Source organism: Anoplopoma fimbria, chromosome 24, assembly GCF_027596085.1.
Source record: "Anoplopoma fimbria isolate UVic2021 breed Golden Eagle Sablefish chromosome 24, Afim_UVic_2022, whole genome shotgun sequence".
NCBI classification, from domain to species: Eukaryota; Metazoa; Chordata; class Actinopteri; order Perciformes; family Anoplopomatidae; genus Anoplopoma; species Anoplopoma fimbria.
In genome coordinates, this window is record NC_072472.1 from 979,113 (window position 1) to 1,004,571 (window position 25,459).

At 35.3% G+C, this 25,459-nt stretch overlaps 3 protein-coding genes across 3 annotated transcripts; 2 read left to right on the forward strand and 1 right to left on the reverse strand.

Annotated features, from left to right (window-relative positions):
• Nucleotides 1–773: 773 nt before the first annotated feature.
• LOC129113305 (P2R1A-PPP2R2A-interacting phosphatase regulator 1) lies at nucleotides 774–6,172 on the forward strand. The gene is made up of 9 exons (XM_054625524.1): nucleotides 774–1,618; nucleotides 3,160–3,244; nucleotides 3,331–3,387; nucleotides 4,401–4,447; nucleotides 4,578–4,635; nucleotides 4,975–5,039; nucleotides 5,173–5,228; nucleotides 5,535–5,619; nucleotides 5,713–6,172. Exons 1-9 carry the CDS (start codon nucleotides 1,530–1,532, stop codon nucleotides 5,834–5,836), a joined length of 666 nt encoding a protein of 221 aa, XP_054481499.1. The 5' UTR covers nucleotides 774–1,529; the 3' UTR covers nucleotides 5,837–6,172.
• A 7,684-nt stretch (nucleotides 6,173–13,856) lies between these two features.
• Nucleotides 13,857–17,838, reverse strand: c24h17orf49 (chromosome 24 C17orf49 homolog). The gene is made up of 6 exons (XM_054625525.1): nucleotides 17,577–17,838; nucleotides 17,060–17,154; nucleotides 16,698–16,799; nucleotides 15,934–16,163; nucleotides 15,368–15,472; nucleotides 13,857–15,093 (listed from the first exon to the last, which is right to left on the reverse strand). Exons 1-6 carry the CDS (start codon nucleotides 17,595–17,597, stop codon nucleotides 15,029–15,031), a joined length of 618 nt encoding a protein of 205 aa, XP_054481500.1. The 5' UTR covers nucleotides 17,598–17,838; the 3' UTR covers nucleotides 13,857–15,028.
• A 1,801-nt stretch (nucleotides 17,839–19,639) lies between these two features.
• rnasekb (ribonuclease, RNase K b) lies at nucleotides 19,640–24,384 on the forward strand. Its single transcript, XM_054625526.1, has 3 exons — nucleotides 19,640–19,819; nucleotides 22,514–22,596; nucleotides 23,643–24,384. Exons 1-3 carry the CDS (start codon nucleotides 19,742–19,744, stop codon nucleotides 23,785–23,787), a joined length of 306 nt encoding a protein of 101 aa, XP_054481501.1. The 5' UTR covers nucleotides 19,640–19,741; the 3' UTR covers nucleotides 23,788–24,384.
• The last annotated feature ends 1,075 nt before the right edge of the window (nucleotides 24,385–25,459 follow it).

The window sequence follows — 25,459 nt, forward strand, 5'->3', positions numbered from 1 at the left end:
TATAAAATAATGTATTTATTAAATTCAGGAATCTATTAATAAATAAATGTATGTAGCACATTTATGCAGTAATACAAAGTGCTTTTCAGAAATAAAATGAAAATAAAACAGTATAAAAAAATAATAAAGATGAACAAATTCCAATAAAAAGAAAAAATTTGTGATAATGAAAACAATTATAAATTATGTATTTATTAAATGTAGGAATCTATTATTAAATACATTTATGAAATAACACAAAGTGCTCCCCTGCCAAAAATAGATGGTTTAACAAATTCTAAATAAAAAAATAAAAATAGATAATGAAAACAATTATAAAAACCTTAAATATTAATTAATAATTTTTCAGTTAACAAATGGTTTAACAAATTCTAAATAAAAAAATAAAATTAGATAATGTTAGCAATTATAAAATAATGTATTTATTAAATGTAGGAATCTATTATTAAATACATTTATGTAGCACATTTATGAAATAACACAAAGTGCTCCCCTGCCAAAAATAGATGGTTTAACAAATTCTAAATAAAAAGATAAAAATAGATAATGTTAACAATTATAAATTATGTATTTACAAAGTGCTTTCCAGAAAGAACAAATTCAAAATAAAAAAAATAGATAATGAAAACAATTATAAAATTATGTATTTATTAAATGTAGGAATCTATTAATAAATAAATGTATGTAGCACATTTATGCAGTAATACAAAATGCTTTTCAGAAATAAAATGAAAATAAAACAGTATAAAAAAATAACACAAAGTGCTCCCCTGCCAAAAATAGATGGTTTAACAAATTCTAAATAAAAATAGATAATGCAAACAATTATAAATTATGTATTTACAAAGTGCTTTCCAGAAAGAACAAATTCAAAATAAAAAAATAGACAATGCAAACAATTATAAAAACTCTTAAAACTAAATGTAAACATGGATGAATATATTTCTGTGGACATTGTTTAAAGCGTTAATGTCCCGCTGCGTCCTCTCGCTGCAGCGCTGCAGTTCCCCGCTCGGCCGCTCGGCGTCGCTGTTTCCTCCGCAGACGGACTCTCCGCTCGGTCACCGACTCTAATGTTGTGAAAACCTCTCAAAGTGTTGTTTCGCGTTTCCGGGACTCTCGCGGAGGTCTGCTCGGTGTCTGGACCAGCTGGAGGGGGGGCCGCGGGACCGAGTCTCCCTGAGGACGGGGTTCGGCGGGGTTCTGCTCTCCGGACGGGTTTTGTTGCCACTACAGACCCGCAGTTAGCTCCGCAGCTAAGCCGCAGAGGTCCCGTGGCCGCGCGGACTCCCGTGCACGGTTCCCCCGGGACCACACGTGGCGGACCGGCCCGCAGCCGCACACGGACCCGGGGCGGTTCGGGGGGACATGTGGTAGAGACACGCCCGCTCCACGGCGTTCAACCCCGGGGAGATCTGCTCCGTGAGGCCTGCGGGTTCGGGCTTCCAGCGGGCTCGAGTAGAGCAGCGACGCCGCCACCAGCAGGTCGCAGGCCGGCTGCCGGCGCTGCCGCCGCGGACCCGGGCGGGATGGAGCGGATGGAAGTGGACCAGTGCGCAGGCGCAGCTGGAGGGGCGCTGCGCAGGTCGAACAGCGCCCCCATGATCACCAGCGTCAGGTCAGCGGTACTGCACCCGAGAGGGCGACACCGAACCCAGTTAAAGAATGATTGATTTTAAAGATTACATTATTATATTATTATATTATTATATTATTACATTATTACATTATTATATTATTACATTATTACATTACATTATTATATTATTACATTACATTATTACATTATTATATTATTACATTATTATATTATTATTATTAAACTATTACATTATTACATTATCATATTACATTATTATATTACATTATTACATTATTAAACTATTACATTATCATATTACATTATTATATTATTACATTATTACATTACATTATTACATTACATTATTACATTATTATATTACATTATTAAACTATTACATTATTATATTACATTATTAAACTATTACATTATTATATTATTATATTACATTATTACATTACATTATTATATTACATTATTACATTATTATATTATTACATTATTATATTACATTATTATATTATTACATTACATTACATTATTACATTACATTATTATATTACATTATTACATTACATTATTATATTACATTATTATATTACATTATTATATTACATTACATCATTACATTATTACATTATTACATTATTACATTATTACATTATTACATTACATTATTACATTACATTATTACATTACAGTCATTTAGCAGACGCTTTTATCCAATAAGTGTATTCAACATAGGTATTCAAGAGAACTACTAGTCACCAGAAGTCATAAGTGCATCTCCTTTCTTAAACAAGCATCTTAAAGCATAAACCAGAGCAAAAGTATAGTGCAGAGGCAAATTACTACGAAAACAATAAGTGCAACAAACTAATACGAATACAATAAGTGCAACAAAGATGGGTTTGTTTATAGAGAGCCATACACAAACAATTACACAAGACTTTAAGGCATTTTCATGTTGAAATGGACCCACTCTTTAATTCTGCATACTTGTAATACACCAAGCAGTACTTAAAGTAAATAACAATCCTAACTTTAGAATAGTTATTTTATCCTTGCACCCTTTGGAAATGTTCATATTTTTGATCCTAACTGTTTGGATTAACTAATCATTTTAATGTTGAATATACAAGAAAAACTGCAGTCACTCAAAAATATAAATGTGAACTGTTACTAGTTATTTACTGATTCATTTAAATATAAAAACACATGATTAGTTCCTAGAATCTTATGATGAACCACTTTACAGTTATTTAGGGAGTTCAAAGTAGCTTTATGTCATCCAGCTATAGCTTTAAATGCTGTTTACATGTTTATTTAACAGTGTTCTTTGATAGTTACACGTCATAACCTCAGCAGTTATTTTAAGGAAGCCTGAAGAATGATATTTTGTCTTGAACTTTAGGGTGTACCTAATAAACTATTACTGAGTAAAAGAAGACAGTGTGACTCAGTTAGAAGATTTGGTTGTAAAAAATAAGTTGAATAAAGTTGTAAGAGTCTTGTGATTGGATTTGTTTTTGTATATTTTTTGACTGACTTTGTCTCTCTGTCTTGTTGTGTCTCAGTGACGGGATGACGGTCTTCAGTCCGGTGTCTCTGGCTCGATACAGACGCAGCAGTGTGTCCATCAACCCCAGCTGCCCTTCACAGGTCAGTGTTTGTGTAATAATAATATTAACATTAATTATTATTATTATGGTGAATAATTATGGATCTCCCTCCATCTTTCCCTCCAGCTCGTCCCCCTCTCTCCCTTCTCTCTGACCGGAGACAGAACCGAACACAAGAGGCAGGTGAGGAGTTCACACTTCTTCTTCTTCTTCTTCTTCTTCTTCTTCTTCTTCTTCTTCTTCTTCTTCTTCTCTTTTTACTCAAACCGACACAGCGATGAACCAGACCTCTGAATCTTCAGAGAAATGCTGATTTAAATTCAGATTTTATTGTGTTAACATTCACTCTGATTTATTGTTGGGAAAAGATTTGCAACATTAAACACTGAAAAACAAAAATAAGAACTACTCCTTGGTGGGTCGGCCTCCTCTTCGTCAGTCATTATGGTTTGTTTAGTTGATTTGTAGTTTTTTGCTAAATTTATTTAAGTTACTTATTTCTAGGACACTTTGGAGCAAATCTCTGGTGCTTTTGTGTGATTCTTTGTGAACCTAAGATTGAAAGAATTTGTATTTTACTCTTCTTTTTCCAAAACACACATCGCAATCTATCATTTAAATATATGATAATATTATAATATATATCTAATATTTCAAACTACAAATATAACATATTTTTATTAAATCCCGGTTCATATTGAGCTCCTTAAGGTTTTTATTTACTCAGTTTTATTTGAAGTCTGAGATTCATCACTTTTTTTTACAAATCAAAGAAGACTTTTTGAATGTCTTATTTTTTAAGTGAAATGTAGATCTGAGAACGAGTCCTGCAGTTCCTGTTAAGTTTTTAAAATGCCTGAAAATATTATGTTCAAGGACATAAAATCTCTAAAAATGCTTCAAAGAACAGAAACTTTGTCTGTCAGCTAGGAAATAAACAATAATGATAAAATGAGGAGACAATGGTAAGAATCTAATTCAAAATGCACGATTTTATGGTTTAAAAACAACAAAAATATAAATAATCATTTGAGTAATGTGAATGTTCTTAACTTAAATTGAGTTTAAACAATTTCAATCTCTTTCATAAAAATAGAAATGTGAAATGTAACTGTTTTAGGTGGAGTTTGTATATTTGTAGTTTGAAAGGGTCAAAGGTCAACATGGAGGTTATCATCAGCTGTTTGTGTTTACAGGAGGAGAACATGGAGATGACGCTCAGAGGAAGTCTGCAGAGACTAAGGTACAACACACACACACACACACACACACACACACACACACACACACACACACACACACACACACACACACACACCGGCTAGTTGTTTGAAGTTTAAATGTGTGTAACCGTCCCTCTCTTTCTCTCCCAGTGCTTCCAGTCTGATCCCAGTTCCTCCAGTCAGTCAGTGGCACAACCACGCGTCAGTGGTGAGCAACAGCTTCTCTTTACTACCAGGCTTTTATTTTGATGGTTATTTGGTCGTGCTTCCTGTCAGTTGGGATATTTTTCACTAGAATGCTAAGCTTCATGGGTAATGTAGTATTTAGAGGAATCCCCATCCACCAATCAGAGAGAGAAGTATCGTGAAACATGTTTCACTTCCACAGTGATGGTACATAGTGGTCATTTCTGGATCAAGATCTGGATCCAGATCAGAGGGTTTAGACTGAATCCAGATCAGAGGGTTTAGACTGAGTCCAGTTCAGAGGGTTTATTGTGGGTCCAGAGGGTTCAGACTGACTGGTTTTACTGGCCTTCTTCTTCAGTGGTTCCAGTCCCAGGACAGCGGCGTCACGCCAAACTCCTCCCCGAGTCCCACCAGGAGGTTCAGGTGAACATGAAGTTTAAGAGATTATTCATTTATGTTTACAGATATTTTTGAAAAACAGGGATTTTTCTCTCCTATTTTATGATTTATATATTCAGACAAACGTATTTATTCATGTGTGTTTACGGTCCAACAGACCAGCAGTCAGCGCCACCGTGAGATGGCCGGCATTAACTCCACTCAAGAGGAAAGGTAAGGACAGCACCTCTTTATGTTGAGCTTCTGAGCAAACAGTCGCTTTTTAAACGCCCACAAATACGGACCAACACGATGATTCATTAAGACTCTAAGAGTTTGTGTCACCTGATGAATGGAAGTCCAATAATCTCTCTCTTTTAGCTCTGTTTTTGGTCTCCACCTCCTCCTGAGGGGAAAAAACGCTTTGAGAGCTCAGAGACTAAACTAAAAGTCCAGGGCAGTGAAAGCCAAACGAGTTAGTAAACCGCTCTGTTAGCGACCTTTTGATCTTTACAGTTGTGAACCTGTTTTGTCTCTCAGGAGGGGTGGAGTCTGACGGACCCCCAAAGAAGCTTTTTGTTGCCGGGGTAACAGATCCCGCCCACCGCAGCAGCTACACTGTCAGGTGAGGATCAACATCTAACAACATTGGTTTCAAAATGACAAAATGGAAAAATCAATGGAGTAAAGCTTCTCTCTCCCCCTCCTCCCCCCTCAGTGTCTCTCAGTCGGCGGCGGACTCCCCTCCTGCTGGAGGCGTCAGCCCTCAGTCCAGCCCTCTGTCTCTCTCTCCTCCCCCGTCCTTCACCCCCTTTACCTCCCACCAGCATCCCGGACACTAGAACCCACCTCACCCCCTTTCCTCACCCAGAGTCCCCACCCTGACACTGTGGGTGCAGACCGACCACCAGCACCAACCTGGAGGAACATCGACCCCCATCGCACCTTATTTCTGCTCCAATCATCTGCTAGCATCGCTGTAAGTCCCGCCTCCTTCCTGCGACCACGTTGGACGGACAGAAGAATCATAGGAAGTTGAAGATCATTGTTGTGGAAAAATATCTGTTTTTGGATCCTTGGATATTTTTTCTGCAGCCTTGAAGAAACGGACAGAAACTTTATTGAAGTTTCTGATCTGTCGCCACTTGTTTCTATTGGTCGGATGGATATTTAACACAAAATCAACACTTCATCGTTTACTACGATGGACATATTTGCTTTGTCACGTTCGTGGCTCTGGTTCGTCCTACGTCTGAAGGAGGAACTAAACGCCTCCACACTCAAATTTAATGGCGTACAAATGATTCATCATCAGCATCGTCGTGAGATCACGAAACACTTTTGGGAAACTGAGGACACACTGGTTGTGTCGTCGGGCACAAGGCTGGAATGAAACGGACTGAAAGCGAGAAGGTTGTTGTTGGTAGCAGACGGGCAGCAGGCCCCTCCCATCACCTCTACGTGGCTGCTTCTGATTGGTCACGAGACGATTAACGTAATTGTTATACAAGTATGAAAGGACGAAGCACACGGATGTCCTTCCTCGGCTGAGATCGTGGAGCGGGTCAAACATTTCCCTCGTCTTATTTCTGCGGACGTCGAAGGAGTCGGAGCCTCAAAGTGGGACACGGTTCACGTCGCTGCTTCTTGATTGGCTGCCCGTTGGACGCGGCTCCAGTCCAATCCGACCAATCAGATGATGAAGTTCCGGATCTTCTGAGGAAGTTCTAATAAGGTCTTGAGTTGTAATCAAGATGCAACAAAATGTTTTTCAGACGATCAGGATCGTCTCTCTGAAGGAGGCGAGGCTCTTCGGGAACGTTTTGGTTCCAAACCAAACAGGAGGGCCTTCAGCCAGCCCTCCACGTGATGTTCTGGAGTAAACATATTGATCTTTCTATCGGGAAGATGTAGAAATGATTTATTTTAGACACGGCCTTGAAGCCAAAGTCTTGAGCGTTAATGACGGATGGATCTCTAGAGTCACATCTGGACTCTCCCAGCACGAAGTCAATCAGTGAACCAGGTTATGCTCTTATTGTGCATCAGATATCGTAGATATTAAGCTATTATCTCATTTTGATCTTTTAAACAAATTACTTAATACACAAAAACCTGAAAATCCAATGAAACTAATTCACTCCCAACCCCAAAAAACACTGAAGGGGTAAAGTTATTTCTTTTAAGGCCAAAACTGCGTAGTATTTTTTTTGTTGAGTCAAGCGTGAAATTCAGCCACTGAACAAAACGTTTCAGTCATTGAAGCCTAAGATTTTTGTGTTTTAAAGAAAAGTTTTAGTTGCCTGTCGCGGCTGAGTCACGAAGAATTTAAACTTTAATTTAAACTTTGGCCGACAGTTTAACTGCAGGACGTTTTTTCTCCCGGTATGAGAAACTGGTTTTACGAACTGGTTCCCAGTCAGTAGAAGCGTGAGGAACTTGTGGTCTGCAGAACCACTGTTTGTTAATAGTGTATCTATATGTGAATACTGACAGTCGGAGCAGCTGATGATGTGCTCGCTCTTCTTCAGCCTGCATGGTTTGATTGTACATATTGAATCTGCAGGACGCGGCCGCGCTCTTCCCTCCTAAAGGTGCATTTATACTTTGACTTTTTCATTCTCTCTGACCGGCTTCAGTCTTTTCTACTTGAAATCATCCAGTTGTTGTTCATGAAGGTCAACTGATTTGGTTAAAGACGGTTTGATTGTGGCAGAAATCCCCATGAAATCTGTATTATTACTTACTGTTTCACAAAACCAGTCAGTAATCATTCTGGTTTTTCTTTCTTACGTATCCATACGTGTTATGGAAAAGGTTTTGAGACAGATGTCGGCCAACCTTCTAGTGTTTATTTTACCACAGTCACAGTTTGAGACCCAATCTGGGTTCATTCTTCTCCACTGCACTTTGAAGGAGTGTGCCTAGTTTAAGAATTCATCATTCATAATCCTAGAGCTGGGCAATAATTCAAGATCATCACATTTCCCTTCAGTCATATTGTTGATATGAACTTATATTATCGTTCTACAGATTTGTTTCTGTGCAAACTGTGATTAGAAACTAATTAGATGCACAGAAGTTCATTGTTTCCAACATCAGTTTATTTGATGCGATTTTGCACATTTCTGCCAGGTCATGTCGTATACATTAATCAGAAAACATCTGTGTTATTGTTGTAATAGTACGGTCATCCATATCGCCCAGCTCTAGGTGGTCCTGTTCATATTTAAAGGGTTCATTCCAAAGTTTATGGAGCTTCTGATTGGACACGATCAAGTCAACCATCTAGCGTCCGTCACAAACTATCAACTGTTCCTCAGAAACTGTCTGTCCCCTTAGAGGCTCCATAAAAATCTAAGTTGTCGCCAAATTCACCAGATTTGCACAAATAACATTCATCCAAAATATTACTCTGATAATAACCAAGAATTCACCAATGTGGATTTTTGATATATTAAAGTGCTGTTTTTCATTTGTCTCAGTCAGAAATTGTTGACTATTTCTTTAGTCAGAGTCGCATGTAGCCGTCTCACCAGAGGGGTCAGAGGTCAGAGGTGAGGGTTCAAGACATGAGCTGCAGTTCTTGCTTTCAACTTTTGCACTTGCACAGTATTGTACAGTTTTGTACTCGGGGTCACTCATCATTGTGCCTAAACGTGTCGTCATATTTTGGAGGAGGTTGTGTTTTCCTCAGTGTGTCGATTGAAACATCAGATCTGAGAGAGTTTACTTCCCACACCTGACAGGAAGTTTGTTTTTAACCACCTGTGAGATGCGTTTGTACATTAAGTCTCTATAAGCTGTTTAATAGAAGTGTCTTTATCCCCTCGCTGCTCAATCAGCTGTTGCAACAAAAATAATGTTTCCAGAGCTTTTTTTAGTGATATGACATCATATTTTCCGTAGTCACGACTTTGCACAGTTCTAGTCAAACAACTTTAATCTTTTGTTTCTGTTGCATGATGGGTAACACGTCATCATCACAGAAATGCTGTTAAGTTCTTGATGCTTTTTCTGTTTTTCCTGCTTTATTTCTTGGTTTGTCACGTCTCTGGGAGTCTATCCTGTTTCAGTGAAATGTACTGAAGACTAAATGAATTCTGTTGTTAAAGTTAAGCTTTAGAACTTCAGAGAGCAACCTAAACCTTCTTTAGAAAGAAAATACAGACATTGTGTTTGGGCTCCATGTTTCTGTGACACTGATGCCAACACGATCCATACGCTTTTGTACCAATACCAAAACTATTTTTTAACTTCTTACATTGAGAAAAAAAACAACCTATTTTTATTGAACAGAAGAAGCCAACGTTAAGAATCTAAACTCCAGACGATATGTTTTTCTTATTCACCGATAGTTTCCAGACTTTGAGACCGGTGTGAAGCAGGATAGACTTTCCTCAGAGGTAACAACACGCTGCCAAAATCATTTAGTTGTTCGGACACAAACTGTAGCTTTAAGATAATCTTCTGTTTATTATCTTTAACTTCGCACACTCACCATCGTCCCATACTGTTTGTGAGTATGAGGAGAGAAATGTAACGTAAGTAGATATGTCAAAATGTGTTGTGGACTTTCTGCTTCAAAGAATGTTTTTAAGCCAAAAATTCTTCATCAAATTGAAAGTTTTGTAAGAACCGTCTTACAACAGCTGTAATATAAGAAGAACAGTATTCATTAATGTGTGTTTGTCTCGTCCTCTTTTGGTTTTATTGTCTTTTTAAATGTTTTTTAAATGTCCCGTCATCTCCCAGAAGTGTCTTAGCGCTGAAATCATTTCATCCTTTACGGACAGTCCAGAGTGACCGGAGGCTTCTGCCCGTCTCCTCACTGTTTCACATCAAACTCCCGCTTTAAGCATTCGTTGTTGTTTGTGCTGATGATAATGTTGTCTTGCCACAGCAACGTTGGCGTAATACGGTTAATGCTAACGGTTAGCATGTAACATTAATGTGTTATGATGCTACAATGCTAACGGTAGTTTGGACGAAGCTGCCGCCAAATCACTGATAACTTACTGAGTTTTACATGATGAACAAAAGGTGTTGACATGAGTGCTAACCATAGCTGTGTTGCTACGCTCTTGCTAGCATGCTAACGTCATCTGAGCCTGACGAGCTTGAGATTTTGCCAAAATGGCCACCGTCTGAATTAGGGAACAATAAGAGGCGACGGATACGGAAACGTCCCACAAACTCAACATATCTTATTTGACCAAGATATATTCTGAGCGAGACGTTTTACTGTGTAAATGTAGCAGTAAAAGTTATTGCTCTACCTGAAATATTTTGGCATTGATTAGCCAACATATACAACAACATTAGAGCGGATATGATTTATTTTAAATTAAAATATTTCTAAAATGAATCTGCTACGATTTTGCTATTATCATTTACTAATTTTAAGTCCAAAAAAAGCACAAATGCATTAAATCCAGTTTTTTAATGTCTATTTTGGGAAGTTTTGTGTCCCGGGTACGTAAACTGAATATATTGTTCAAGACATTTATAGACTAAATGTTTTTAGAACAATTAGTTTCAGGTATAAATAAGATAAAAATGATTTTTAATTGACTTGCATATATATATATATTCATCTGACCTTGTTAACAACATGGCTCATCCTCTGATGTCACTGAAAACTGGTTTAGAAAATGACAAACGAAAACTCCCCTCACGCTGGAATTGTCTTTTAATTGTGATGATTTTTGCTTTGTTGACACTTTTCTCAAACAGCCACTTCATATCGTATTTTCATGAATTTCAGCAGCTGCTTTATTTTTATCTTTCATCTTTTATCTTTAATTTATGTCTCATCATACAAGTTAAAGCTTTCTTACATTTGTTTTGTTTTCCTCACACGAGTTCAGTGATTCTTTGGTTTAATGTTATTGAAGTGCGGGAGCGGCATTCTTTGTGTTTATCCGTTTTGTCGTCACTGTGACGTTTTGAGCATGTAGCGAGTAACCCGTCAACATTTCAGTATTAAAGCGATATTTCACTCTGGTAGGGGAAAAAAAAAGGTGATTTCTCAGCACAGAAACTTTTATCAGTGGACCTGAGTTTTACTCAGTTGTCATATGTGAGATGTCCCCTGTGATCATGTGACTGAAATTTCGCACTTTGGTCACATGATGACAGGTGGTTGTACACAGGAGAAAACCGTAACTCTGGCGTAACCTTAAGTTATTTACGTAAGTTATAAAACAACACAATGAGATAAGGTTGGAAAATGAATGTTGACTGAAGAGCTTCAACGCACAAAAAACATCATTTTTGTTTTCTCACAATCAGAAATCAGTGATTTCAAGATCTCGATAAAAAAGTTTGCTTTGATTTTTTTAAAATTTTATTTCTTAAAGCAGCCAAGATTAAAATGTCTTATTCAAGAGGTCTTTATACGGATAATGTTCTGTCCCGATACTGACTAACGATGGCGTTAAACAAAAGTTAAACCGCTCATAATTCCTTCGTTAATATATTTTTAATATTACATCTCCTTCAAACTACTGGATTTATTCAAGTTTCACACCAAAAACATTTTACATGTGAACACATCATGATAGCGTTATAGTTCACCTTTCACCCGATACAATTCTTTACAGAATAGAGCTTGAACACATCACAATGTGACTCAATGCAACCCTCGTTAACGTTAGCTGTTAGCTCAGTTATTTAGCCAAGCAGGATTGTGCTAACGGCTAACGTGAACTAGCTCTCCTCGGGCTGATTTAAACACAGATTTGTTGGTCAAAATGTAGCATTTATAGGAAAGAACTACGGAGCACGAGAGTGTTTAACCGCAGGTGTGTTGTAGTAGTTTGCACATGTGCAGTAGCGGTCAGGCTGGATGTTCCTGTGTAGCATAAATAAAAACTCCAACTGTATGTTTGTGTTTCCATGTTAACTTCTCAAAATATCTAAACATTTATTTACGGATTCATTTTGCATCAATTTACAAGAAAACAAAGATTTTTACGACCAAATCTCTGTACTTTTGTTTGTGAGAAAACAAAAACAGATAAAGTACTACATGTTTGTCCTCTTTTTCCGTTTACCAAACTCTTAAGAATAAAACTTAATAATTACACTTCAGGATGCTCTAAAAAAAAAAAAAAAAAAAAATCGACTTCCCGTTTCTAGTCTTAATGCTAAGCTAAGCCGTGGCTGGCTGTAGCCTTACGCAACAGACCTTCACCAAAATGTAAAAAGGTTCTTATGTTTTACATTTTTGTTCAAGCTGTGAAAGTTTGATCAACGAAAGATTTATTTTTTTAGATGAAAACTTTAAGCACTTTAAATTTAAAAGTGTGACGCTGAACAAAAGCTGTCACTCTTTTATTGTTATGAAACTGAATCGTGTAATTTGACGTTTAACCAGCAGATTTATTTCCGGGTCAAAAGTGGAAGTGCTGAGAAATGACTCGATCCACCAGAGTGAGAGCCGACTTTAAATAAAAAGGGCTGCTAGAGTTTTAACCGACATGATAAAGGGAACTAAAAGCACATCTATGAAAAACATTCACACAAGTATTTTCAAAATGTAGATAGTTTTTTTTCTTTCTGTTTCTTATTTTTGGTTTTGGACAAATTCTCTACATAAGACAAATGAGATGATGTATTTTTATGCAACTGTAAAATAAAAAGTCTATATTCAAGTGTTTATTCCCTCCTGAGGATTTCATCGCTGTAAAATGACGCAGAATGACTTTCTGTTTTTAGCGGAAACAATTCATCTACACACTATAAATATATATATATATATTATATTGTATATGAAAACTCAATAAAAATCTGTATCGTATCAGAAAATGTGTTTTGTTCTCTTCTGATCAGAAACAGATTGTGTTATTGAACGACGGTTCCTAAACGTGTCTGGTCTGATTTTTGTGTTTTTTTACTTTTTCAAATGAATTGTGCCGTCGAATAACAAACTTGTGATCTGCAGTAAAAGCAGGAACGTCTGGAAGGGAATTCCCTGAAATGTAGCACAAATGTCTGCTTCACTGTGACATCACAAAGTACATTTTTATGACGTACGATACTATGACATTTTTTTATAACTTTTTTTCAACATACTGTACTATGACTTTTTACTTTTCTCGATATATTATGCTATGACTTTTTAATAAGTTATATATATATATTTTATATATATATATATTTTTAGATATATATAATCAGCGTTATGACCCAGCTCGTAAAGGGAAAATGAAGCATGATGAAAACATGAAGCAGATCAGAAGGAAAAGGCTTCTTGGTGATGTACACATTAAAGATACAAGTATAACAAGGTAAGAGCGACAATAAACGTTTATCCAGAGAAACCAACTCTGGATATGTAACCTCACTATCAGTCAGTATGTTTATATATATTATAACAACTGACATCTGAAACAACGGAGACACTCTGGCTGGATGAAACCTGTGCAGGTATTTGAAGCATCCGTCCTCAAACTGCCCCCTTAGGTTTGGAGAGGAGGAGGTGAAGCCGCCTCATGCAGGAGGACAAACGTCTCACACAGCCGACAGACTACAAAGAAGATAAACATGTAGCGTGCTTCAGAGGTGGACATAAAAGTATTTAAGAATTGTATAGTGTGTAATGAAAACATCAAAAAGACGTAGTAAAGTTTTTATAAAAAGTAAATAAAAGTCATAGTATAGTATGTCATCAAAATTCTTTAAAAGTCGATAAAAATGTCAAAAAAGTCTGATGAGTGATTCATGTGGATTTTGAAAATTAACTGATTAAGCCGTTTGAAAAATGACATTATGAATATTTTACAGTTTGGTGTGGTGGTCGGCAAACCAACAAAAACAAAAGACAAACAAGCTCGTTTAGTTCAGTTTAGTTTTTTTTATTCAACATAATCAAAACGTGTTTTGTTTTTTTACATCTCTCACAGTCGCTGATTGGTCAGCGTCATGATCGCCAACCATCAGGAACACCGACGACTTAAAGCACGAGTCTGGAGTTCTACCAGTTGATTCTCTAAAGCATCAAATGTGGATTAATCCGCCGCTGAAAGTAGTCCCCCGCTGATGCACTACTTCCTCCTGTTTGTTGGATAAAAACTACAGCGAGCAGCGGATTCAGGAGATTACTGACGGAACGGTGTGTTTTAAAAACAAACACGTTGATTTAAACACGAGATCTGTTGACTGAGAAAAACGTAGAAAACTATCAGACTGAACTTTAAAGTTCTGATCGGCTCAGAGTCTCGCTCATCAAACGTCGTTTGTATCCGACGATGAATTCAGTTTGATTTACAACATAAACATTACCAACGTTACATCAGAGTCACAGCGTTAAGCTTTTACAGTTTTATTTGGAAATATTACATTTACAGAATCCTTAAAGACTTTTAAACATCTGGATGGAAAACATTACATTTTTAACCTGCTTCTCAGATGTCTGTCTTTTTTTCTGAATCCAAACAGAAATTAAAAGTTTTTATGTTTCTGCCAATATTTGCGTTAATGTTCAGCTTGTTTCACAAACAATAGGTCAATGTTTTTATTTCATACATTTTATATTGTTATCTTTTTCATCCAGATGATTCAAAGAATCTTTGAGGATTCAGGAAACATCTTCAAATCATAACTTTGTATTTTAGTTATTAAATCAGAAGCTCAGCGCTGCGACTGAAACATAAAGTCGTTATCAAAATCATTATTTTGAGTCTAATCTGAGAGAATGATTCGTCATCTGACGACACGTCTTCTTCATATTAAAGCAACTTTACAGCTTCACGTTATTCATGATAACAAAACAGGAAGTAAAAAAATGTTTTGTCGGATTTAAAACTTTACAGAAACTAAAACTCGCTGATGGAAACATAATTCTGTCCAACAAAAAGAAACAAAACAAAAACCTGAAGATTATCAGTCAAACAAACTGTATAAAAAGAAAAAAGTAATACATTTTAATTTGGTTCCTCGGACCATCTAACGTTAGATCAACATGTCGGAGTCGTTTAAATGTCAGGTGAGACGTGATGCCTGTGGCGTCTCAGCTGAGAGGTCAAAGGTCAGCGGGACAGGAGGGGGAGGTCACTGGAGTTCATGATGAGGCTGGAGTCCAGGTTCAGGCTCTCTGAGGGGAAAATATCAAATATTCAAACTGATCAGAATAAAGTTCCTCAACATACAAAAAGAACAATAAATAATAAAATAAAGTCTTAAAGAGCTTTGAGGATAAAAAAAGTCTTCAGATTAATTTCAAAGTCTCCTGGTCGCTGAAATGTGATTTATTAAATGTTTGTTTGTGACTGAAGGCTGGAAACATCATGTGTATCTAATGTGTATATTATTTGTATATAATGTATACTTTGTGTGTAATGTGTATATCATGTGTACTTTATGTGTACCTTGGTCAAAGTTGAGTTTCTTGTTGGAGGAGCCGTCACCGAGTCCTTCGATGTCGACGAGGTCACTGTTCACATCCGAGTCATTCAGAGCGCTGAGAGTCACATCTGAGGGAGGAGGAAGAGGAGGAAGAGGAGGAGGAGGAGGAGGAAGAAGATGAGAATAAGGAGCAGTGCGTCTCCACTCTGGTCGGATCTCTTTTGGATTCTTTGAGGTCAAAACACGTCACCTGTTTATCGACAGAAACATTTATTGAATAAAACTTTACTCAATTGACGCTCAGCTAAGCCCCGCCCCTCAAACACAGACTAGCCAATCACAGCTTGAGACCAGCATCGGAGACAGTGACAGTGAATAAAGTTCCTACAGAAACAGAAGCTTCATCTCTGATAAATGAACCAGACTCCATCGATAAAAACAGATATTTTACCTTGACGGAAAGTCGACAGTTTATTTAACCAAAAACCAGAGTTGGTGATTGTTGAAGAACCAAAGGTCTTCTGTTGAGTTTTACTTTGTTTCTGTTTTTGTCAGTGGAGTCCGGTGTACCCGTCCGTCTCCCTCTCACCTGCCGTCTTCTGTTTCTTGATGGGAGGGGCCATGGACGGGCTGCTCTGCATGCCCGTCGCCACGACAACCTGCGAGGTCTGCACGGCGTTCATGGCGGGGGCGGCGGGCTGCGGGGCCGTCGTCACGGCGACGGCGGTTTTCTTGACGGTCTTCTTCGGGGTCTCGGAGGAAATGGGGACGCGGCTGTCCTCGTACAGCTTCCTCTTCACCGTCGTCTTTATCTGAGCGCTGAGGACGAGAAACCACGTCACAGCAGACCTTCACACGTGTGAACGTTCAATTCATCAGGTCCACTCCACTCAGAAGCTGCAGGCTCGACTCCTGATGTGGGATTATTTAATGTAAACTTGTATATTAAAACATGAGGTTTTAGCATTGACTGGAGAAAAACAAAACTTAATAAATATGCAAATTACAAGAAAAAAACCCTGAATTTTCTGTTTGAAATAACCGTCATTGTAAATGAAGACGGAGGAGCTTTGATATCTGAACAGAAATGTGAATTTGATGAATTCATTCTAATATATTTTCTTCTAAAAACCAACTAAGATTTACAAAACCTGCATTTAATGAGAATGTTATAAAAACCCTTAAATGTTCAGAACAACACCCATAAATAGAGCCTGATAAATAATAACTAATAACTGATGAATAATAACTAATAACTGATGAATAATAACTAGTAACTGATGAATAATAACTAGTAACTGATGAATAATAACTAATAACTGATGAATAATAACTAGTAACTGATCCTCCTACACGGTGCGGTCTTTGATCACAGAGCTGATGTTGTTCAGGTCGTCTCCAAACCGACGGACCGCCAGACGAAGCATCTCGATCTCCGTCTCCGTCCACTTCGCTCTGAAGACAAAGAAAAGAGTTCAGTATCACTAAAAACAAACCATAGAGGACTGAAGGAGGAGGAGGAGGAGGAGGAGGAGAAGAAGAATAAGGAGAAGAAGAAGACGCAGGAGAAGAAGAAGAAGAAGAAGAAAGAAGAAGACAAAGAGAGAAGAACACTTGAAGACGCAGGAGAAGAAGAAGAAGAAGAAGAAGGAGAAGACGCAGGAGAAGAAGAAGTAGAAGAAGAAGAAGAAGAAGAAGAAGAAGAAGTGTGTTACCCTGCAGGGCTGGAGTCAGACACCGGGTGGAGCTGCATGGTCAGCTCTCCTAACTTGGTGAAGGCGGCTCCAGCTGCTGAGAAGATCTCCCCCACCTGAAGAGAGGACACAGTACTCAGAGTACTAGTACCACACTGAGAGTACTAGTACCACACTGTGAGAGTACTAATACCACACTGAGAGTACTAGTACCACACTGTGAGAGTACTAACACCACACTGAGAGAGTACTAACACCACACTGTGAGAGTACTAATACCACACTGAGAGAGTACTAATACCACACTGTGAGAGTACTAACACCACACTGAGAGTACTAACACCACACTGTGAGAGTACTAATACCACACTGTGAGAGTACTAATACCACACTGAGAGTACTAACACCACACTGAGAGAGTACTAAACCAGGTGTAGTACAGTATAAAGTACAACATGTTGGAGCTGCTTTGGGCTGAAGGACCTTCGATGACGTCACAGCTTTAACCTGCAGAGTCACGTGGACAGGTGAGACTCACCTTGGCGGAGGCTGACGTCATGCCGGTGGAGGAGTGAAGCTGTTTGCCTTTAAAGGAGAAAAACAAACAAAAACAAAACAACAACAACAACAACACGTGCGCAGCTAGCTGCTAGCCACAGTTAGCTCCTGTGACGTCAGCTGGCTCGCGTTTCCATAGAGACGTCGTGAAGCTTTATGAGAAACACACCCGATCACAGTGATCGATCTGAGGAGACGGAACAGTGTTTACATGTGTTCATGGGAGAACAATGGCGGCGAGGAACACGGATGTTTAAGCGGCTGCGCTGCTTCAACGCCATTGGTCAGAGTGAGAGGAAGGGGCGGGGCGTGTGGAGCAGAGCGTGTTTCATTGGTCAGAGTGAGAGGAAGGGGCGGGGCGTGTGGAGCAGAGCGTGTTTCATTGGTCAGAATATTACTATTATTATTATCATTATTACTATTATTACTATTTTTATTTTTACTACTATTATTATTATTATTACTATTTTTATTATTACTATTTTTATTTTTACTACTATTATTATTATTATTACTATTTTTATTTTTTATTTTTATTACTACTATTATTATTATTATTACTATTATTGTTATTACTATTTTATTACTATTATTTATTATTTTACTATTATTATTATTACTATTATTATTTATTATTATTATTATTACTATTTTATTTTTACTATTATTATTATTATTATTACTATTATTTTATTATTATTACTATTATTATTATTATTATTTTTTATTTTTATTATTATTATTATTATTACTATTTGTATTATTATTACTGTGATTATTATTATGATTATTATTACTACTATTTTTATTTTTATTACTACTATTATTATTATCATTTATTATTACTATTATTATTATTATTATTACTATTTTTATTATTATTATTACTATTATTTTTATTACTATTATTATTATTACTATTATTATTACTATTTCTATTATTATTATTACTACTATTATTATTATTGCTATTATTATTATGATTATTATTACTATTTTTATTATTATTACTACTATTATTATTATTGCTATTATTATTATGATTATTACTATTATTTTTATGATTATTATTACTATTATTATTATTATTATTATTATTTATTATTATTATTATTATTATTATTATTACTATTTATTATTATTACTATTATTATTATGATTATTATTACTATTTTTATTATTATTACTACTTAGCCGGGCCCGACTACAGTAGACGGTGACGTTTCTGCTGTTTAACGTATTTTGAGAGGAAGGGGCGGGGCCGTGTGGAGCAGGGCGTTTTCATTGGTCAGAATGAGAGGAAGGGGCGGGGCCGTGTGGAGCAGGGCGTTTTTCATTGGTCAGAATATTACTATTATTATTATTACTATTATTATTATTATTACTATTATTATTATTACTATTTTTATTTTTACTACTATTATTATTATTATTACTATTTTTATTATTATTATTACTATTTTTATTTTATTATTACTACTATTATTATTATTTATTATTTTTATGATTATTATTACTATTATTATTTTTATGATTATTATTATTATTATTACTATTATTATTACTACTATATTATTATTACTTTATTATTGCTATTATTATTATTATTACTATTATTATTATTATTACTACTATTATTATTATTGCTATCATTATTACTACTATTATTATTACTATTTTTATTATTATTACTATTATTATTACTATTTCTATTATTATTACTACTATTATTATTATTGCTATCATTATTACTACTATTATTATTACTATTTTTATTATTATTACTACTATTATTATTATTACTATTATTATTATGATTATTATTACTATTTTTATTATTATTACTACTTAGCCGGGCCCGACTACAGTAGACGGTGACGTTTCTGCTGTTTAACGTATTTTGAGAGGAAGGGGCGGGGCCGTGTGGAGCAGGGCGTGTTTCATTGGTCAGAATGAGAGGAAGGGGCGGGGCCGTGTGGAGCAGGGCGTTTTTCATTGGTCGCTGCGCTTCGCTTGCCGAGTCTTGCCGAGTCTTTCCGAGCGGACCCGAGGATCAGCTGACGGAGAGGGAACACGGCTGGTTCGGTTGCTGCAGAGACGAGAGATAAACACGGAGCTGTGATCGATCACAGTGATCAGACAGACATGCCGTCGCTTCTGTTCTGCGGGCCGAAGATGGCTGCGTGCGGGATCGTGATCAGCATCTGGGGGGTGATCATGCTGGTGAGATATCTCGACCAGTGTCCGGGGCCGGGCCCGGCTACTGCCTGGAGTCACGTGATCCAGGCAGTAGCCGGGGCCGCTGCTGCTGCTTCACCTGTTTGTTTGTTTCTGTGTTGCTGTGAACATTAATAACATTAATAACATTAATAACATTAATAACGTTATTACATTAATTACATTAATTAAATGATTTTAAACATCAGCAGAATGTTTCACTAGAATGACGTCACAGCTTTAAATGGAGTCCTGGAGTCACGTGTTCACTAGAGGAGGATTACTATACTATTATTATTATTACTATTATTATTATTATTATTACTATTATTATTATTATTATTATTATTATATTATTATTATTATTATTATTATTATTATTATTATTATTATATTATTATTATTATATATTATTATTTATTATTATTATTATTATTACTATTATTATTATATTATTATTATTACTATTATTATTATTATTATTATTATTATTATTATTATTATTATTATTATTACTATTATTATTATTATATTATTATTATTACTATTATATTATTATTACTATACTATTATTATTACTATTATATTATTATTACTATACTATTATTATTATTATTATTATTATATTATTATTATTATATTATTATTATTATTATTATTTACTATATTATTATTATTACTATTATTATTATTACTATACTATTATTATTATTACTATTATTACTATTATTATTATTATTACTATTATTATTATTATTATTACTATTATTATTATTATTATTATTATTATTATTATTACTATTATTATTATTATTATTATTATTATTATTATTATTATATTATTATTATTATATTATTATTATTAATATATTATTATTATTATTACTATTATTATTATTATTACTATTATTATTATTATTACTATTATTATTATTACTATTTTTATTACTATTATATTATTATTACTATACTATTATTATTATTACTATTATATTATTATTACTATTACTATTATTATTATATTTTTTATTATATTATTATTATTTATTATTATTATTATTACTATTTTTATTATATTATTATTATTTTTATTATTATTATTACTATACTATTATTATTACTATTATTATTATACTATTATTATTATTATTATATACTATTATTATTACTATTATTATTATACTATTATTATTATTAATATTATTATGATTATCACTAGTATTATTATTGTTACTATTATTATTATAATTATAATTATATTATCACTACTATTATTATTATCTTTTATTATTATTATTATTACTACTATTATTATTTCTTTTTTACTATTATTATTATGTTATTACTATTATTATTATTATGATAATTATGATCATTGTTATTATGATTATTATTATCACTAGTATTATTATTACTATTATTACTATTTATATTATTATCACTACTATTATTGTTATTACTATTATTATTATTATTATCAGGAATGTTTCCGTGTAGTTTGGTGCCAGAATGTCTTTTAAAAACAGACATTATTCAGGTGTTTGTTGGGGATCATGAAGTTATTGATCAGCACTAAATTATAATCTGATCAGATGACTACACAAATATTAAAAGTATATTCAGTTGTTTTAGATTTTTTTTTCACCACGTTAAGAAGTTTTATTAAAGTGATAAAATTGAGGAACTCCAGTCACAGAAGTGTTTTTAGATGAATCATGTGATTATTTTAGGTCTCGTGATGTTCAGAGCAGGAAGTCAGTTTTTCCACCAACAGAATGTTCTCTGTGAAGAAGAATAAACCCAGATGTCTGTGAAGGAGCTGTAGTTTACATTTAGGCTGTAAAAAGGATTTGTGTATTAAGTATATATAGTTTTATTATATTCTAATATAAATGTTTGTGTCGAGCATGAAGGGGCTGTAACTTAGATTTATTTCGACATCCCTGTGTTGTAAAATGAAAAATTACATTAACCTTTACTCCTTCATGAATCTATTTAATTAATCTATTTTCATAATAATCTCGTCTTTAAATGTCTTGTTTTGTCCGATCAAAGAAAATCAGTTTACAGTGATAGAAACACTTTGACTGACTCATCACTTCACTGTTCTCGTGAGAGAGAATGTGAATCATTTGATTTTATGGTTTGTTTTTTCATACAAAATACAATATAAACTCTTCTAAACATTTGTGAGTTTGAGATTACATGTATGGCTGGCCCCGCCGAGGCCCCGGCCTCATGTTGGGCCCCTCTGGCCTCATGTTGGGGCCCTCTGTCCTCATGTATGTTGGGGCCCTCTGTACTCATGTGCTGTATGTTGGGGCCCTCTGTCCTCATGTACTGTATGTTGGGGCCCTCTGTCCTCATGTACTGTATGTTGGGGCCCTCTGGCCTCATGTTGGGCCCCTCTGTCATGTATGTTGGGGCCCTCTGTCCTCATGTATGTTGGGCCCCTCTGGCCTCATGTTGGGCCCCTCTGTCCTCATCATGTTGGGCCCCTCTGGCCTCATGTATGTTGGGGCCCTCTGTCCTCATGTACTGTATGTTGGGGCCCTCTGTCCTCATGTATGTTGGGCCCCTCTGGCCTCATGTTGGGCCCCTCTGTCATGTATGTTGGGCCCCTCTGGCCTCATGTTGGGCCCCTCTGGCCTCATGTATGTTGGGGCCCTCCCGTCTGACCATCTGTTGCTTCTCTTCCAGGCGATGCTGGGGATCTTCTTCAGCGCCAAGTCGGCCGTTCTGATCGAGGACGTCCCGTTCACCGAGGAGGACATCCGTAACGAGTGAGTCGCTATGAACTCTGGGCCTTTGAGTTCTATAACAAACACCTGAATGAACAGAACACGTTAAAACAGAGCAGGACTGATTCCTCAGATCAGCTTCATGTCTCCACTTACTCCTCTTCTTGGTTTTCTAAATTAATCTTATGATCAAATAATCGTGTTGTTCATTTTATTAAAGCTTATGAATATCTTTGTAGTTCTGGGTGATAATTAAACGTTAGAACGAGCATTTTAATCTATTTTCTGACATTTTATAGATTTTATTGATCAATTGTTTAACCCTCTGAACCTCAAAACCCACCGGCTGGATGGAAAAGCATGTTTTCTCTAAACAATCTCTCAAAACTACACCGTTTATCACAGCCAGAAGCTGTAAAAAGGTCATTGTCAGATTATTATCTTTACGACGGTCCTTGAACACATCATGTGTAACGAAACAGCTGAAACGAAGCTTAAAATTGTGATATTTCATCCAAAACATTTTATTATACATCTCGTTTAAAGTCTCTTCATAAATAAACTGTTTGTTTTAACCAGATTCTGTAAAAAACATTAAATTCTGAGCTCCTCAGTGAAACTATGAAGTCATGATTGATTCATCTGAGACCAACAGTCATGTGACAACAAATCTGAGAAACTTTGACTGAACTTCTGCTGAACACAGAGCAGAGAGGAGAGGCTGTAAATAGTTTAATACAAACAGCACATAGACTCTTTATCTAACATTGGTAACACTTGTGGACACTTAGAAACATGGTGTGTATATATAGATTACATTGTTTTCTAACTTTTGTAAAATAACGATCAAAGAAATTCAACTTCTGCACTAAAGACATGTTTGAGTTCTCTCTACTTCTAGTCATGACTGTTCTGTTTCCAGAGAGGAGCAGGACTTTTATTTTGAAATAAACAGGAGAAAACTTCTTGATGTTCAGAGGGTTAAAAAAACTATTTTAATGAATCTTTTTGGTAAATTTGATGATGATTGTGGTAAATATGAATATCAGCCTAAATTTCTAAATAAAACCTCTTCTCCTCTCCTGCAGTAAAAACCCTCCTCAGAACATCTACGGTTTGTACAACCAGGTCGGCATCAACTGCTTCATCGCCGCCGGCATCTACGTGGCGGTCGGCGCCGTCTCGCTCTGCCAGGTCCGACTCAACAAGCGGCAGGAGTACATGGTCACATAGACGACCTCTGACCCCCCGAGGACCACCGCCCGCCACCGTCTGTCCGCGTTTCAGCGTCACACCACTTCCTTTACATCCGACCAATCAGCAGTCTCTTAGATCTGATTGGTTCAGATTAAAGAAGTGAGGTCAGAATAATTTATTTTAAAGTTACAACCTTGGATGTTGTTTGTTGTGATTGTTTGTTGTAATCGTTTGTTGTCGTATGAAACGTTACATTCCTCTGAACAGGTCATTCATGGAGACGTTGGTTCACTTTGGCTTCAGGACTCCTGATGTTACATTCATTTTATGACATAATTAGATTTTTAATTAACGAGGAAACGATTATAAATGAGTTCATCTTCAGTGAACGTTTGTTTTTTCCTGCTGGTTTAAAGACTAAATAAACTGAGTCTGTTTCATCGTTTTGTATTTCCTGTCACTAATCTTTATTTATTTAGTTCCTGTTGAAGCGAAATGATCAGAAACATGAAGAATAAATGTCAATGTGTTCGGTCCGTTTGACGTTGATGCTGCTGTGGATCAAAGTGAAACGTGTTTAATGTTACAAATAATGGTGGAAAATCCTTTGCAATAAAGTGTGTGTGAAAAAAAGATTTTTCACTAGTATTATTGTTACTATTATTATTATAATTATGTTTATTATTACTACTATTATTATTATCTTTTATTATTATTATTACTACTATTATTATATTCTTTTTATTACTATTATTATTATTATTATGTTATTACTATTATTATGATAATTATGATTATTATTATCACTAGTGTATTATTACTATTATTACTATTTATATTATTATCACTACTATTATTGTTATTATTATTATTATCAGGAATGTTTCCGTGTAGTTTGGTGCCAGAATGTCTTTTAAAAACAGACATTATTCTTATTATTATTATATTCCTTTATTGATCCCCATGGGGGAAATTCAAGTGTTGCAGCAGCTCAACTACACAGACAATAAATACACATACTATACAACTACACAGACAATAAATACACATACTATACAACTACACAGACAATAAATACACATACTATACAACTACACAGACAATAAATACACATACTATACAACTACACAGACAATAAATACACATACTATACAACTACACAGACAATAAATACACATACTATACAACTACACAGACAATAAATACACATACTATACAACTACACAGACAATAAATACACATACTATACAACTACACAGACAATAAATACACATACTATACAACTACACAGACACAGACAATAAATACACATACTATACAACTACACAGACAATAAATACACATACTATACAACTACACAGACAATAAATACACATACTATACAACTACACAGACAATAAATACACATACTATACAACTACACAGACAATAAATACACATACAACTATACAACTACACAGACAATACAACTACACAGACAATATACTATACAACTACACAGACAATAAATACACATACTATACAACTACACAGACAATAAATACACATACTATACAACTACACAGACAATAAATACACATACTATACAACTACACAGACAATAACATAAATACACATACTATACAACTACACAGACAATAAATACACATACTATACAACTACACAGACACAGACAGTTTTTCAGGTGTTTGTTGGGGATCATGAAGTT